Genomic DNA, 16,992 nt, shown 5'->3' with positions numbered 1-16,992 from the left:
CTTCCCGTCCGAACCAAAGCACAAAGATTTGGGGCTAATCTCTGACTCTTAGACAAGACTGACGCAATCCTCCAATGGTCGAGCACTGTCCTGGCCACGTCCTTGCGACTGCTGAGGAATGGGAAAGGATGGTTAGTTTTGGACACCTATGAAAAATGTAGACAACTCTACGATCTCTCAGGCCTAGGTGTCACGGGAATTTGGGTGTTGTTAGTGGTTTTTCCTTCCACTAGGATACGCTTGGTTAACGTTCAGGCACACCATTGTTAGACTGCTTCGAATCAGTTGTCTGCCCAATTCATCCTGGTTTCCTCGTCATCTTGTTGGCATTTGGTTGAATTACTAGATTCTTCGGTTGATAATCTGAAATCTAAAATAATATTAACATCGTACGTCAAATAAGCTACATATTAGTGATACGCTCGCCACAGTAACATATTTTAAAAATATTATTTATATCGTACGATACATTTACCTGAGTCCTGCTGAAATAAAATGTTAATTAGCAGTACGTTGAAACACAAATACTACAAAACACAAGGAAAAGAGCATCAAACTTTGATCTTGGAGTATTTAAAAATACGGTAAATATCAAGATCAAAATTTGATTTGGTAGATCTTACACCGCAACGCACCATTCTAAGGTGATCTACCCACGTTACGGGGAAGGGCTAAAAATCTCGTTAATACAGATTAAAAAAAAACGAAAAAAAAAAATCAAAAAGGAATACCAAGAAAAATAGCGTCAAAAATGCGGAAAGAATTTTATAAGAAATCCTGGGGAATATTCCAGGAGGTATTTAAGTTCCAGAAAGAAATTCTGACGGAATTTCTGGAAAAAATCCAGGTTCATAGAACCTATTGTTTTTTTTTTATCGGAGTAAAATTTCCCTGAGTACTCAAGAAATTCCCTGAGTATTCCAGGTTTTTCCCTGTTAAATAAAATTCCCTCAAATTAACGGTAACAGAGATAGGAAGTTTGTTCCTGCAAAAACGTGGATTCGGACCATCACTGTGCAATGACGGTAGCTATAGCAACAGTGACCAGCGGTGCATTTATAAATGGGTGCAAAGGGAGGCTCCATGAGCATTAATGGAGGTCTCAGGAGGGTTCGATGGGGTCTTAGAGGCGTTTTAGGGCAACTCAGAGAGTTCCAGGGGATGTCAGAGGCGTTTGAAGAAGTCACAAGGGGGAGTTTTGGGAGCCTTTCAGGAGTTCTTGGGGGCGTGTCAAGGGGTCTCAGAGACGTATGTGGAAACCTTAAGGGTTCCCGGGGGCTTTTTAAAGAGTCTCGGGGGCTTCAGTGGGCACCAGGAGGTCTCAGGGTTTTTCCATGGAAGTCCCAGGGGATATCATGTGAGGAATTCCACGGAGTCATGTCAGTCGATCCTGAGCGACCATTTCAAAAATATCTGAAACTTTGCACAGTTTTTCAATTTCATATAAATCGCCATTTTTTGATATTAAACCTTCATATTCACTCACGACTAACTTTTCAAAAGGGTGTATGCGAAAATAGTTCTAAAATATTCTAAAAGCTGTACAGCAAAAACGGATTGTTCGATTGTTATAAATTTTTCAGCAAAGTTAGATAACTAAATGATGATTCCTTAGAAAATATACACTGTAAAAAATTTCTTTTTCTACTTTGAAAAAATATGATATTTGTCACAAAAACTCAAATATCTCAAAACCCTATCTTTTTACCAACTTCAATTTTTTAGGGGAAATGGCCCATTATATCAGCTATCTACCATAAAATTTTGGTGATGGTAAACTGATAAACAAAAAAGTTATGACATTTCAAACATTTCACAATTTTTACATTTAGTAACAAAAAAAAATTTTTTTCTGTGTAAATTATTTCGAGAATTATATTTTGATGCTGATTTTATTGTAAAGGCTACCGCCTGAATTAAACAAGTTGTTTTCATGATACTTTAGTTTGATTATTCGTAATTACTATAGTATCTATTTGAAACTTAGACGCGATCCAGTGTTGTGATCAAAAATATTGAGATTGTCATACTTTTTATTGTACGTGACTGGTGAAAAAATCCCTTGATAGTGTTGAAAAGCTGTTGATTATAAGAAAAATGGAATTGAATTTATTTTTAAGACAAAAGCTGTATAATAAAAGTTTTTTTATACGCGTATACGTCTAGTTTATCCGCAAAAAAAATCCCTCTTACACACTTATTTCTGAATTGCCTGTTCGGTACTTTTTTGACGAGATTATAACAGCAGTACGATCTCGGTAGTTTCGGTAATCGATTTTACTGAGGCTCAGTAAAACAACTGTCAAAATCGTATGGAAAAGGTAAACAATGCATTTTTGCTGAACGAGTTCGGTGCTCAGCAGTTTTAATCTCGTCAAAAAATTACCGAACTCGGTAATCAAAATTAAGTGTGTAGAGAACAGACTTTATGATCGGAAGAATGCGAGTAACTTCAACAACAACAAATGCATAAGAGGTACATACCACAGACAAACAGACGAAACGCCTAGAACAATTTTAGTGAAAATTCATCGCCCAGTTCACACTATCACCACCTGGTGGAAATGTTTCACGAAACACTGCGTTGTGCAATATCGTCATCAGAAGGCGCTAGTGTGAAACGTCAAACGCAAAGAAAAACGATGGGCGCTCTTCTGGTTATGAAAGCCACAACCAAGATTCAAAATGATCGTTGAAGGCGTGGTCAATGAAAATTTCGCCAGTGTTACGTTTGTTTGTCTGTATACATACCTGACAATGCTCACGAAAAAAACAAAAAAATACTACCGCTATGAATATTAAAAATTGTATAGTATTTTTTTTCTTCAGCCACCAACACCAAACAAGTAAGTTAAAATTAATAAGTGATTTTGTTTATTATAATCTAACGAACAAGATGAACAGTCGCTTTCTCAAAGGTCTTCAACTCAACGCTCTCTTGTAGACCGTTTGATGAAAAAAAAATGTTCAAAAGAGTTACGAAATCTCACCGAAAGCACCATAGATAAACTGAAAGAGACTGGTTATGCCCAAATGTCCACATTGTGTACAAAATTACGCATTTGCACGTCCTGCCGTCTAGAATTTGACAAACGAGCCATCTGTATATCATCGGTAAAGCAGGGCGCAGGAAGTTCGAAAACGACAACAACTGAGAAATTGCCATCAGCGACATCTGTTTAAACAATTTAATTACGCCCCTTTTCAAAAATGCCCTGTAATATTCTTCAACATCTATACCCATTTCAATATTTTTAACGTTGCAAAACACGCTTTCAACATTAATCTTGAAGAAGAGGGAAAACACTTGTCCTCAAATGTAACAGCAAATTAATGAATAAACGACTAATGCGCGGAGGGCGTGATAAAATCGGAACATTACGGTACATAGTATATTATATTATATGTATATATAATATATAATAAAAACAACTTGTTTTACTCACGCAAGGCCATTAACAATAAAATCAGCATCAAACTTCAATTTCCGGCCGAAATAATTTACACTAAAAAAAATTATTACTAAATGTGAAAATTGTGAAATGTTTGAATTGTCATAACTTTTTTGTTTATTTTCATGGTAGATTGCTAATACAATGGACCGTTTTCTCTAAAAAATTACGTTGGTAAAAAGATAGGGTTTTGAGATATTTGAGTTTTTGTGACAAAAATGATATTTTTTTATGTTAAAAAAGATTTTTTTCACAGTGTATATTTTCTTAGGAATCGCCATTTAGTTATCTAACTTTGCTGAACAATAAAATCAGCATCAAATCGCGATTCCCGGCCGAAATAATTTACACAGAAAAATTTTTTTTACTAAATGTAAAAATTGTGAAATTTTTGAAATGTTATAACTTTTTTGTTTATTAGTTTACCATCACCAAATTTTTATGGTAGATTGCTAATACAATGGACCGTTTTCCCTAAAAAATTCAAGTTGGTAAAAAGATAGGGTTTTGAGATATTTGAGTTTTTGTGACAAAAATGATGTTTTTCAATGATAAAATAGATTTTTTTTCACAGTGTATATTTTCTTAGAAATCACCATTTAGCTATCTAACTTTGCTGAAAAATTCATAACAATCGAACAATCCGTTTTTGCTGTGCATATTTTTGAATATTTTTGAACCATTTTCACATACACCCTTTTGAAAAGTTAGTCGTGGCTCTAAATAAAAATTTGATATCGAAAAATGGCGATTTAGATGGAACTGAAAAACTGTGCAAAGTTTCAGTTCAATAGAAAATCATGAATTAAAAATTTTCCTTAATTTTGATGCTGTTGCTTGGAATCGCTCATGTAGGAAGGTATTATAAAATTTCAGTGGAATTGTCAAAGGCTGGGTCTCAGAGGCGTTCCATAGGGTTCCAGAAAAGTTTCAGGGGCGTTCCAGCGTGTCTCAATGGCGATCCAGTGGATCTCAGAGGCGTTTCAGGAGATCTCATGGTGTTTCAGCCATTTAGCTCCCTGAATCCCTCTGCAACGTCCCTTAAACTTCTTTAAACACCTCTGTGTAGTGATTGCTGTACATTCGGGAAATGATGTTCACCCGAAAAGCAATCGATAAATCTCGATCGGAGCACTAACACATGTGTTGAGCCGATGGGCTCCGAACCAATGTGAAATCAAATAAATTATCAGTCCAGTCTGATATCTCAAACCTAAAGCATCTTTATCTTCATTTGTCTTCACATCACAATACGTTATTATCAATAGGATCGTTATATAGATTCGTAGTGAAAGCAAGAATATAAAAGTGTCGACGAGGCGGATAAATTTTTACATCCACTGCGTGCAACATTTGAAGTTAATACAAATCGGCCAGTGATTGCTAGGAATTACACATTGTATTAATTGAGAATACGTATAAGTTGATCTTCAGTGCTGTATTTTTTGTGTAATTCACCATACCTGTAGGTTACAGCTTTTACGAATGTCTGTTGCGATGAAAAATCAATGCTAAAGATCGTAAGTGCCTATCGTGTCGCAAATCGGCGTAATGCATCATTAAAAGTGGAATTGAGTGCAGATTTATTTGACACCTTGACGCATTTTGATCAGCTCAGCTGAAATACGTTTGCAAATAGGCTGATAGGGTGACCAGCAAAAAACGTGTTATTTTTCAACAAAAGTTCATTGTACTCCCGGTTGAATCCATTGCACACTGGGCCACGAGCGCGATCTAGCAAGTAAAAACCTCTAGCACTTTGGGAGTGCATTTTTTGGAGTTGGTGTCTTCGGAGACTTGTGTTTATTTTACATGTTCTTTAATGTGGTGATAAAAGTTAGTTGGTAATTTAGCCGCATAGGTGGCGCTGCGATGCTAACTTTTTTGTCTTACGTCCTAGAGGTTTCCCGTCTTCGGCAAAGTTGTAGAGCGTGCAAAAATAAGTAAAGTCGCCGAAGACACCAAAGTTGTGTGACTTCAAATAACAAAGATATATTGAAAATAGTAAAATTTAACTGAAATTAACGTTTTTATTACTTTTTTTAATGTTATTAGCAAATGTATCCCTTTTAACGCCTCACACGTGTCAATCAAAGTGGCCTGCATCTGATGATACCATCTTCACAGTTTTTCGGAGCAATTAAAATGGTATTTATAGCAAAATAGTATAAGTTACTATGATTTTGAATAGTAGTTTTTTTTTAAATTGCAAATTTCGGCAAAATTTGATAAATGTTTCAAAATGTACCACTCAAGATCTACCAGATCTGAAAATTTGACGGATTTGGTGTTTTTGAGATATCTGGATTGAAAGAATCAGTGTATTTCCAAGCTGTTGCAACTATTTATTTATCCATATACTATTTGAAAAGCAGTTGCAACAGCTTGGAAATACACTGATTCTTTCAATCCAGATATCTCAAAAACACCAAATTATACCTCCGTCAAATTTTCAGATCTGGTAGATCTTGAGTGGTACATTTTGAAGCATTTATCAAATTTTGCAGAAATTTGCAATTTTTCAAAAAAAAAAAACTACTATTAAAATCATAGTAATTTATACTATTTTGCTAAAAATACCATTTTAATTGCTCCGAAAAACTGTAAAGTTGGTAGCATCAGATGCAGGCTACTTTGGTTGACACGTGTGAGGCGTTAAAAGTGATACATTTGCTAATAACATTAAAAAAGTAATAAAAACGTTAATTTCAGTTAAATTTTACTATTTTCAATATATCTTTGTTATTTGAAGTCACACAACTTTGGTGTCTTCGGCGACTTTACTTATTTTTGCACGCTCTACAACTTTGCCGAAGACGGGAAACCTCTAAGACGTAAGACAAAAAAGTTAGCATCGCAGCGCCACCTATGCGGCCAAATTACCAACTAACTTTTATCACCACATTAAAGTACATGTAAAATAAACACAAGTCTCCGAAGACACCAACTCCAAAAAATGCACTCCTAAAGTGCTAGAGGTTTTTACTTGCTAGATCGCGCTCGTGGCCCAGTGTGCATTGTAGTTTCCCTTTGCATAAAAAGCTATTATATCGCTCCATTTTATTCACTTTTTATGAAACTAAAGATTTCGGCCATAGCTCCACGTACCAAAAAAAAAGGTTCAGAGCATTCGCTATTTGTGTATTGATTTTTTTTTCAATAGCATTTAGCGTCGCTCTAACAAATTGTTGTACATTTTAACCTGAAACGTAGCGTTTTGCAAAATTTCATAAGAGGAGAGTCATAGGATACAACGATCGGCATTTGTGCATATAGTAGCAAAAGGACGAGTCAAGAAGAACCAAAGGCAAAGGCTAAATTTTCATCCACGACTGTGTTGCGAATAGCAAAGTTGTTTAACTAAAATAGAATGCTCTAAATCATAGAAAATAAAGAAAATAGTCAAATTAGCAAATTTTTTAGATCGAGTGACGTCAAAGGACAAAAATAGGTGCAAAATTTGGTGGAAAATAATTGACTATAACGGAGCTATGTTTCATGGAACCAAGGATTATGTTATCAATGAGTTTTGCTTAATGGAGGTCAGCCTCAATGACAAAGTTTTACAAACGGAAATATGTAGTAATTTACTAGAGGCTAAGAAAATTATAGAGAATTATTTGTTCAAATTTAACTTTTCGTCGATTAGTGATGGTGTGTGGCAAATTCCAACTATAGGATTTAATTTCAAACATTTTAGAATTCTATCGACAACCAAACTTAATATGAAAATATTTTTATCGCATTTGATTGTTTTAGATTTGAATCAGTTGTCTCATCTCATATTGAACCAAATTTGGTTAAGTTTGGAACGGGGATCTCATCAATATCAACTTATGAACATGAGCAGTGAAATTGCTGTAATTATGTCGGGTAATAAAACGAAAGAAGTGCTTGTACTATTGTTTGCCTTACTGGACTATCAATGTAGTAACTTACGGATGCTGGTTGAGTTAGTTAGTACTAACATAAATATCAATCATTTGATGTCGCAGGGTATTTCGAATAAATGGAAGAATTCCATCCGACGACAGATCAGACAATTTATCAAAGTTGAAAATTTAATGAAAGTTTATATAAAAGTAATCCACATAAAGTTAAGAAACTGCCCTCAGTCCCTTTTTAATCAGAAGATAGAATTACGTGCTAGACTAGCAATCAAGTTTACTCGTTTGAAGGATATACTTATAAATTATTACACTGGTCAATTATATCTGTTCTGTGTATATCTACCGATGTTTAAATTCTGGTTTTCAAATATGAGCTGGATAATTTCAGTATCATTAAGTGATAATGACTATTACCAAAATTTTGCCTGTCATATATGTTTGTCTAAATACTGTTATACAAAATACTTAATTGAATTATTTTTTCAAAAAAATCTAAACGATGTCTTTCAGATTGATTATGTATGCTGGCGCGGAATGTTACAGCAAATACGGCTCTACATAAGCAGAAAGATAGTATCTGGAAGGAGACTTGGCGGTTTGACAGAGACCATGACTGGGCTAAGGTGGCAGGACATGATGAGCAACACTCGAAATAGCTTAAATGAGACACTAAGTGGTGTTCCTGAACATAAAGCAGTGAATTGTCGGATTCTGATTTATGATAGCTCTCTTCGCGTAATATAGAAACGAATAATGAAAGATCGTGGTGATTGTTATCACAAAACAGTAGTAATTAAAACTTTTGAATTAGTTTGTGCTCAATGTAAGTCAATAATTCTTAGATCATAATTTTAATCAAATGTATTAATTTGGCAAATGCCAGTTCTGATCATTAGCTTTGAAAAGGGGAAGAACTGTAGTGATTGCTGTACATTCGGGAAATGATGTTCACCCGAAAAGCAATCGATAAATCTCGATCGGAGCACTAACACATGTGTTGAGCCGATGGGCTCCGAACCAATGTGAAATCAAATAAATTATCAGTCCAGTCTGATATCTCAAACCTAAAGCATCTTTATCTTCATTTGTCTTCACATCACAATACGTTATTATCAATAGGATCGTTATATAGATTCGTAGTGAAAGCAAGAATATAAAACTCTGAAAAGGTTTAATACTTCAAAAACAAATCTCTAACACCCTCTGAAAGCCCCTGAAATCTATCCCAAATTTGTATATGAAGCGCAGCTAAAACTCCAGCCTGACTAAATTCCCCGGGCGCTTCTTGGAACATCCGCCTATTAGACACTCTTGAAACCCTTGGACTCATCCCAATCCCTCTGGAACAAAACCTTGTCTCTAGAATTAAGTTCCCTCATTTGAGGACTTCAGAGCAATCATTGTTTTGAACGCCGCCAGATACATCTTTCATGGTCTATCACTTAAAACGAATAACTTCGGCGCAACCATCCTAAGATTGAGGGGTTAATTCTCGGGACCTTTTCGTAATGTAAATTTCCTTGACACCCTCGGGCATAAAGTATCATCGTACCTACCGCACGATATACGAATGCAACATGGTCACTTCACTTCTTGGGTTTGCAATTGACAAATGAAACTTTCGGTTAATACCGTGCCCTTAAGGATGCTCTTCACTTCAAAGAGCCCTGTAAAAATTAATTATCCGTGTTTCTTGATTTTTTAAACGCTATTTTATTGCGTATTGTGTGTATTATGGAAAATAAATATATCTAATGGAATTCCAAATGTTTAAGCCATTGTTCAAATCAAAATGGTAAAACATAGCATTGTGCCTAATACCGTGTATGTGGCCCGCATACATCGGTGGTCCCTTGAATCATCACTATATCAATCAAACTAAGTTCAAAATTAAAAGAACCTGTGCGTTTAACGTTGCCTAGAGGTTTGTACAATTGATCCATAAAGTAAAAAGTATCATTAATATTTTCAGTTTGCAGTTTTAGCCGAAACACGGTATTTGGAACACAAAAGGAACCATGCTCTAATACCGTGTATTGGTACTTTGCACTCACCTTTTGTATATATTTTTAATTGCTTGTTTTTGTAAATATGTGCCAAATTTATTACGCCTAACTTAAGAAGATTTGATATGCTAATGATTAAACTAGTTACTCAGTTAAAAAAATAATACACTTAGTAAAATATTTGAGTTTTTTGTCAAATACACGGTATTAGGAGGCACAAGGTATTAGGGCATGGCACGGTATCTATAGAATGTAAAGCTGAAAATCAGGCTCTGTACTAGTATGGACGTTATGTCGAAAAGAAGAATACAAATAAGAACAAGAATAAGGTAAGTATTTTCCCCTTAAAATGGCTGGTCATCAAAAAGAAATTGCGAGAAAAATCAATACATACTTACATATTTTGGTTAATGTTCTTGATTATTAGCGCCATGAAATTTTCTAATTGACCTAGAACGAAAACAAGCAGTCTAATGGTGTAAGGTTTAATAAACGGTTATAACTAAAGCTTCGTCACAGACTAAGCTGTTCATATTTCTATTTAGGTATCCGCCGGAAGCTAATCCAAACGTATAGTAGTCAGAGTAAAACAATAAATCACAATTCACGATAACAAATCACACACGCTCACACTTCGACGTTGGCGCCCACCACATGCTCACGTTTGCATGCGCACAAGTTCCGCATTGGCCATGCGCACGATCCGGTTGAAGTCGACACAGGTGTGGGCTCGCCAAAACTGGCACCGGAACCAGATGACGGCCGGATAGTTGGGACTTTGGACACCGTGGAAAATGCGCGCCACCGCTCGGCCGCTGAAGTTGTTCTGCGGATAGCGATGGATCAACGTCCGGATGTCGTTCAGCAGCTGGGCATCCGGTATGTCGTCCAGCTGGAAAACAGGAAAAGGGGGGAAACCCGGACGTTTGATTGGGGAAAAGATATTTTATTTAAAAAAAAAAACAGTAAATTTTATAGAAATTACTTAAAGTAGTAAAATAAACTACACACACAATGAAAACTGAGCAATAATAAAAGAAGAAAGAAATCAAGAAACATTGTGAAGACAAACATATAAGTTCATGGAGTTCCTGAGTTTGTTGCTATAGCTATTCATTATAGTAGGGTGGGGCGGGGCAAGATGGGTCACCTAAGGATGTATCACCATAACTTTGTAAATACAAATCGTATTGGTTTTTATTCGTCCGCTACTCTTTAATACACTAGTTAGCTATGCTAAAAGTCGATAAAAAGTTCAAGAAATAAAAAATATGATGTTAAACAAGCAGTTTTAAAAAGTGATCGATTTTGCGCCGTGAAAAAAGTGCGGGGCAAGATGGGTCACCTTTGAAGTAATTCACATTTTCTCAACGAAAAACGTCAAAATATAAGATTTATTCCGCATTCATATATGCTCCATATCCATACTGAGTAAACAAGAGCTACTAGTAAACATTTTATAAATTTAATTGGAATATATAAAACTAAAACTATTTTATACCAGACATAGACAACGAAGGTATTTTGTTACCAGTTGTTGGGGACAACGAAACATTACAATTTGTGTTCGACAAAATTGCCATTATGGGATTAAATCAAATAAATAATGTAAAAAATCAACAAAATTGTTACCTGGATTTATTATTGACCAATGTTAACGAGGATTTCTGCGTTAATGCATGTGTTTCTCCTCTATGGAAAAATGAAGCATTTCATACTGCCATAGAATATTCTCTATTCGTCCACAACATTCCAAGATCTAATGACTATGAATATGAGGAAGTATTCGAATACCATAAAGCAAACTATGACAACATAAAGCATAAATTAAATGTGGTAGACTGGCAATCAATCTTGAAAAGTGAAGATAATATTGAAAATGCGGTTGGTACCTTCTATAAAATATTATATGAAATAATCGACAAAGAAGTTCCTACTAAAATGAAAAGGCGTCATGGAAATTTTAAACATCCAGTCTGGTTCAACAAAAATATCATAAATTTAAGAAACCGGAAGCAAAAAGCTCACAAAATGTATAAGAAGAATAACACTGATGAAAATCTACAAAAATATTTGGAAATATGTGACCAATTAAATACAGCCATCAGTATAACACTCGAAGAGTATAATGCGAAAACTGAGAACGAAATCAAGTCTTGTCCAAAAAATTTCTTCAATTATGTTAAGACTAAATCAAAATCAAGTAATTTCCCCTCAAAAATGATATTAGATGAAAAAACGGCTGAAACCTCTAAGGAGATTTGCGATCTCTTCGCTATATTTTTCCAAGATATCTATACGACTTTCTCCGAGAATGATCGTGATCTAGAATATTTTTCATTCATGCCCTCATTTTCAAGAGATGTTCATGTAAGTCATATCAATGTGGAGGACGTTTTAACAGGTTTAAAAAGTTTGGACGCTTCAAAAGGATCAGGACCGGACGGAATTCCCCCAGTATTTATGAAAACTCTTGCAATTGAGTTGACATCTCCTCTATTTTGGCTATTTAACATGTCCCTTGAATCATCTGCATTTCCCAGTATTTGGAAAAATTCATTTTTAATCCCTATATATAAATCGGGAAAAAAGTCCGACATACGAAATTACCGTGGAATTGCAATTATTTCTTGTATCCCAAAACTGTTTGAATCCATTGTTAATAAAAAAATGTTTAATCAAGTGAAAAACAGAATAACGAATTCTCAACACGGTTTTTTCAAGGGCCGCTCAACTGCAACTAACCTGCTAGAGTTTGTAAATTTCACAGTAAATGCTATGGACCACGGCAATTATGTGGAGGCTCTATATACTGATTTTAGTAAAGCTTTTGACCGCATAGATATCCCTTTATTGCTGTTCAAACTCTCGAAAATAGGAATTGATGATAAACTGCTTTCTTGGATTCAATCATATTTAACAAATAGACAACAAACAGTACGTTTCGAAGGTAGCAAATCTCAACCCATTAATGTAACGTCGGGTGTCCCCCAGGGTTCACATTTAGGTCCTCTTCTTTTCATTTTATATGTGAACGACGCATATTATATATTCAAGCATTCAAAGATATTAATTTATGCAGATGATATGAAGATTTTCATGGAAATCAAAAGTGAAGAAGACACTAGTATATATCTAAACGAAATACGTTTGTTCTACATATGGTGTAATAAAAGTTTGCTTCAGTTAAACGTTAAAAAAATGTAATTCTATCACCTTTAGTAGAAAAAGGAACCAGCATATAACTAGTGTGACCTTAGGGGATCAAATCGTTGAACGATGTGAAAGAGTTAGAGACTTAGGTGCGATCTTAGATACTAAAATGAGTTTTATCGATCATTACAATACAATAATTCATAAAGCTACCAACATGCTGGGGTTCATAAAGCGATTTAGTATCAACTTTAACGATCCATACACTATCAAAACATTGTACATTTCTTATGTGAGATCGATTCTTGAATATTGTAGTATTGTTTGGTCCCCATTTATGAAAATTCATGAAGAACGCATAGAATCGGTGCAGAAGAAATTTTTGCTATTTGCTCTACGTAAACTGAGATGGACAACTTTTCCACTTCCTTCTTATGAATCACGTTGTATGCTAATAAACATACAAACTTTAAAGGAACGTCGTGAATATGCTATGATAACATTTGTAAATGACATTGTTTCGCAACGTGTAGATTGCAGCAATCTGCTATTCTGTTTTAATTTTTATACTCCGACTCGACAATTAAGAAATCGAAACATATTTGCGGTCAGTCATCATCGTACAAATTATGCGAAATTCAGCCCAATCAATAGAATGATGTTAATTTATAATAAGCATTACGAATCTATCGACTTGACCATGTCTCGCGTAAAGTTAAAACAATATTTCAACTCTGTACGATACAATAGAATATAGAACAAATTATGTATGTATGTAGTCTACAAACGGTTGACGAAATAAGTAAATAAATAAATTTATGATTTGAGTGGGCCTAAGGCGACTTGAAAATCGATGTTTTCACTAAAAAAATATCATAATTTTATGTTATAATTTTGAGCATTCATTCCGCTTGATTGAAGTCAATTATGAGATAGTCTTGTAATAAAAAATAAATAACTTTTGAATGCTCCAAAAATACGTTCAAAATTGAAGGTGACCCATCTTGCCCCGCGGCCGTTTATATGGAGATTATATGGAATGTATCGCATAAGAAAAATGGCTAAAAACCATTTTATTTTTTATTTCCAATGAGAGTGAATAATTTTTCAATCAATTCCCCAAACTTTTGTATATTCATGCTGGTCATCTAACAAAATTATTAACAAAATCAAAACATGAGTAATGCGCTCGGAAATGGCACTGACCCATCTTGCCCCGCGACCCATCTTGCCCCGCCCCACCCTACTGATATGTAAGTTGTGTATTGAGAGTATTCCATGCTTTTGATCAATTTTGACAAGGTAGAGTAAATCAAAGACAGACAAAGACAGAATAGAGTATAAAACGAAAGATAGCTTACCTCTGGCATCAGTTCGACTTCCTCGTTGCTAATGTCCGTTTGGAAGTACTGGCGAACGATGGTTTTTAGCTTTCCTGACGGTCCCTCGGGACACTCCGCCCCACTGATGGGAAGATACGTTTGAAACGCAACCGATGAGAGCGCATTCGATATGCACTGGAGCTGAACCAGTTGAGCCCTCTCCTGACCGGATACCCGTGCGTACAACGTATCCAGCGTTTTGTCCAACTCGTCGTCGGTGAGATCACCGGGAGCTCTGATCCGGAAGCCCAGATCCGAAAAACTTACGCTAATGGGGGTTCGTGTCCGGGTGTTGTTTTCTACGGTGGATAAAACCTTTATCATCAATTCGGACAACACTGATACATACAACCACCCAGTGCTGTTAAATGTCACGAATTTCATATGATTTGGTGATAATAGAACATTGCTTATTAGCACCATTCTGCAATTTTCAACGACTAAAATCTGATGCTAATTTCAATTTCAATTGATTCCTCTCGGAACATGTTTGCAATTGTGATTTTACTGTTCTTACTTTCAAAAATTTTGAATAATAATCAAGTTACGCATTGCTAATGCAATCATCAATCGTTATTTTTAATGACCAACTTACCGATCGTCCACTCGAGATTCTTCAGCTGAAACTTGACCACCCCACTGTCCCAACCGATAGCGGAAGCAACATCAATCACCGGAAACTCGATGAAAGTGGAGCTGGCTTCGGCGTTACCCTTTTTCAACTCCAGAGCAATTGCCATCGCCAAAGGTGGACAATTCTTGGCAGCATTCCTGAGCGCTTTCGGTCCCGCATAGGACATCACCTTGCACATCACGTACGCTTTACTCAGCACATGTATGTAGCGCTGTTCGTGCAGTTCCAAATAGCACAGCAGTGTTTCGATGTTCTCCTCCGGGATGTCCAACTGTTGGACGGTCGATTCTATGGAAAAGCATGCTTCATGGCCTGGACAGACCCTTTTGCTCTTAACCGGTGACGCTGCGTTGTTGCTGGGATTTGCTTGGGTTGTTTCCTCGAAATCATCAGTCCAGCTGATGTCTTTCAGTGCTTCAATTTGTTTTCTGTGTTCTTCGGAAAACTTCCTGAAAGAAAGAATACACATCGTAAAATAATAGCTGAGACAGTGTAGTGACATTGGCGTTGTTGACAAGCACACATGCTCGAGACATAACACACAAAATTGCCATTTCATTTTTGCTGAAAAAGGCGTACATTGGATTCCCGTATAAACTGATTCGATTGATCAAGGCGACGATGAATCGAGTATTGTGCGTAGTTCGAGTATCAGGGACACTCTCGAGTCCATGCGAATCTCGCAGAGGGTTACGGCAAGGTGATGGTCTTTCGTGCTTGCTGTTTAACATTGCTTTACAGATAAGACGAGCGGGAATAAACACGCTCGCAAATCTGATACGATGGCGGAAACGTACATCCGACTAAAGAGTGAAGCCAGACGAATTCGATTAGTCATCAATGTGTCGAAGACAAAGTACATGATGGCAAAGGGCTCTAGGGAGGAATTACCGCGCCCACCACCCCGAATTTCTATCGATGGTGATGCAATCGAGGCACTTGAAAAACTTGTGACCGCGCACAACGCCATCAGCAGGTAAATTCAGAGACGCATTTTAGCAAAAAGAATCGAGCATACTTTGAACTCCGCAAAATTCTACAATCGAACAAAGTTCGCCGTCTTACGATGTTAACTGTCTACAAAACGCTGATTAGACCGGTGGTAGTCTTCTATGGATAGCATGGACTCTACGCGCCCTTGTAGTTTTCGAACGGAAGGTGTTGCGTACCATCTACGGCGGAGTGCAGATGGAAGGCGGGACTTGGAGAAGGCGAATGAACCACGAACTACATCAACTGCAGAGAGAACAAACCGTCGTCCACACCGCGAAAATCGGAAGGCTACGGTGGGCGGGTCACGTCCTCAGGATGTCGGAAAGCAACCCGATTAAAATGATTCTCGAGAGTCATCCGACCGGTACAAGAAAATGTGGTGCGCAGCGAGCTAGATGGGACGATTAAGGAGAGGACGATTTGCGGACCCTTCGCAGAGTGCGGAACTGAGGAGACGTACAGACATGGACAAAGTGGAATTGAGACGACTCCTACGTACAGCAGAGGACACTCAGGTCTTAGTCTGACCGGTTGGACAAATAATATAATTAGTGAACATAATCTGTCATTCTACAAAAAAAAAAGAACACTTACTCATCCTTGAAGTTCCTCACGCAAGCGCACGGTACGAAGATCTTCTGCAACAGCTTCCGGATCACATGCCGGTCGATCGAATTGGCATAGATGTGTCGCCGGAGCTCGTTCCGGTCCTTGCCGCGGTTATCCAGGAACACGTGACAGTGCGAAGCACCTCCATCGCGACCGGCACGACCCACTTCCTGCACGTAACTTTCGAAGTTCCTCGGCATGTTGTAGTGAATGATGGCCCGAATGTCCGCCTTGTTGATGCCCATTCCGAAAGCGATGGTGGCCACCACAATCCGCAACTCTCCGCTCATGAACGCATTCTGGATGGTTCGTCTCCGGGCCGAGGACAACCCGGCGTGGTACGGTTCAGCCGTGTAGTTCAGCTTCTTTCTTTTCCGGGATGCCGTTGCCGATGCGGCCGCTTTGGCTTCTGCTGCTCGCTGCGCATCCTGGAAACAAGTCCGCAGGAACGATGCAATCCGTTCGCACTCGTCCCGCCTAGTACAGTAGATGATGATTGAATGAAGCTCTGCGAACCGATTGGACTGCAGCAAATTCAGCAGAGCTGAATCCCGGTTGGCGTCTTTCGAAACCGTTAGGATCAGGTTGTCCGGGAGGGGTATATCACTGATGATGCCGTTGGTTCCGTCCGGTACGGCCAAATGCTCGACGATGCTGAGTCTGGACGGGTTAAAATGGTAATAAATAGCATTAAAGATATCTCCAATATAATCACATATAACAGATTATATTTCATTCGGCATTGTGTTAAACTACAGTCGGGTCTCCTATAAGACGCTCCCATCCACTCTACGCCCACCGCATTATTCCAGCTGTCTTGTAACTAATCAAGCTGATTTTTTACAGTTATTAGAGCATTATGATTTTGTAACA

The 16,992-nt window shown here is 37.2% G+C and overlaps 1 protein-coding gene across 1 annotated transcript in view; it reads right to left on the bottom strand.

Moving 5' to 3' along the window:
- Positions 1-9,755: 9,755 nt before the first annotated feature.
- LOC109403618 (ATP-dependent DNA helicase Q4) overlaps positions 9,756-16,992 on the bottom strand; it is a 31,113-nt gene continuing 23,876 nt past the window's right edge. Inside the window, exons 6-9 of the mRNA XM_062853325.1 lie at positions 16,105-16,779; positions 14,479-14,966; positions 13,863-14,182; positions 9,756-10,240 (exon numbers count right to left, since the gene is read on the bottom strand). Of these exons, the coding sequence (XP_062709309.1) occupies positions 10,007-10,240; positions 13,863-14,182; positions 14,479-14,966; positions 16,105-16,779 (1,717 nt within the window). The 3' untranslated portion in view covers positions 9,756-10,006. The remainder of the gene's footprint in view (positions 10,241-13,862; positions 14,183-14,478; positions 14,967-16,104; positions 16,780-16,992) is intronic.

Source organism: Aedes albopictus, chromosome 2, assembly GCF_035046485.1.
Source record: "Aedes albopictus strain Foshan chromosome 2, AalbF5, whole genome shotgun sequence".
NCBI lineage: Eukaryota > Metazoa > Arthropoda > Insecta > Diptera > Culicidae > Aedes > Aedes albopictus.
Note: the sequence above shows the minus strand (reverse complement) of the source record. Positions and strands in the feature narration are given on the sequence as shown.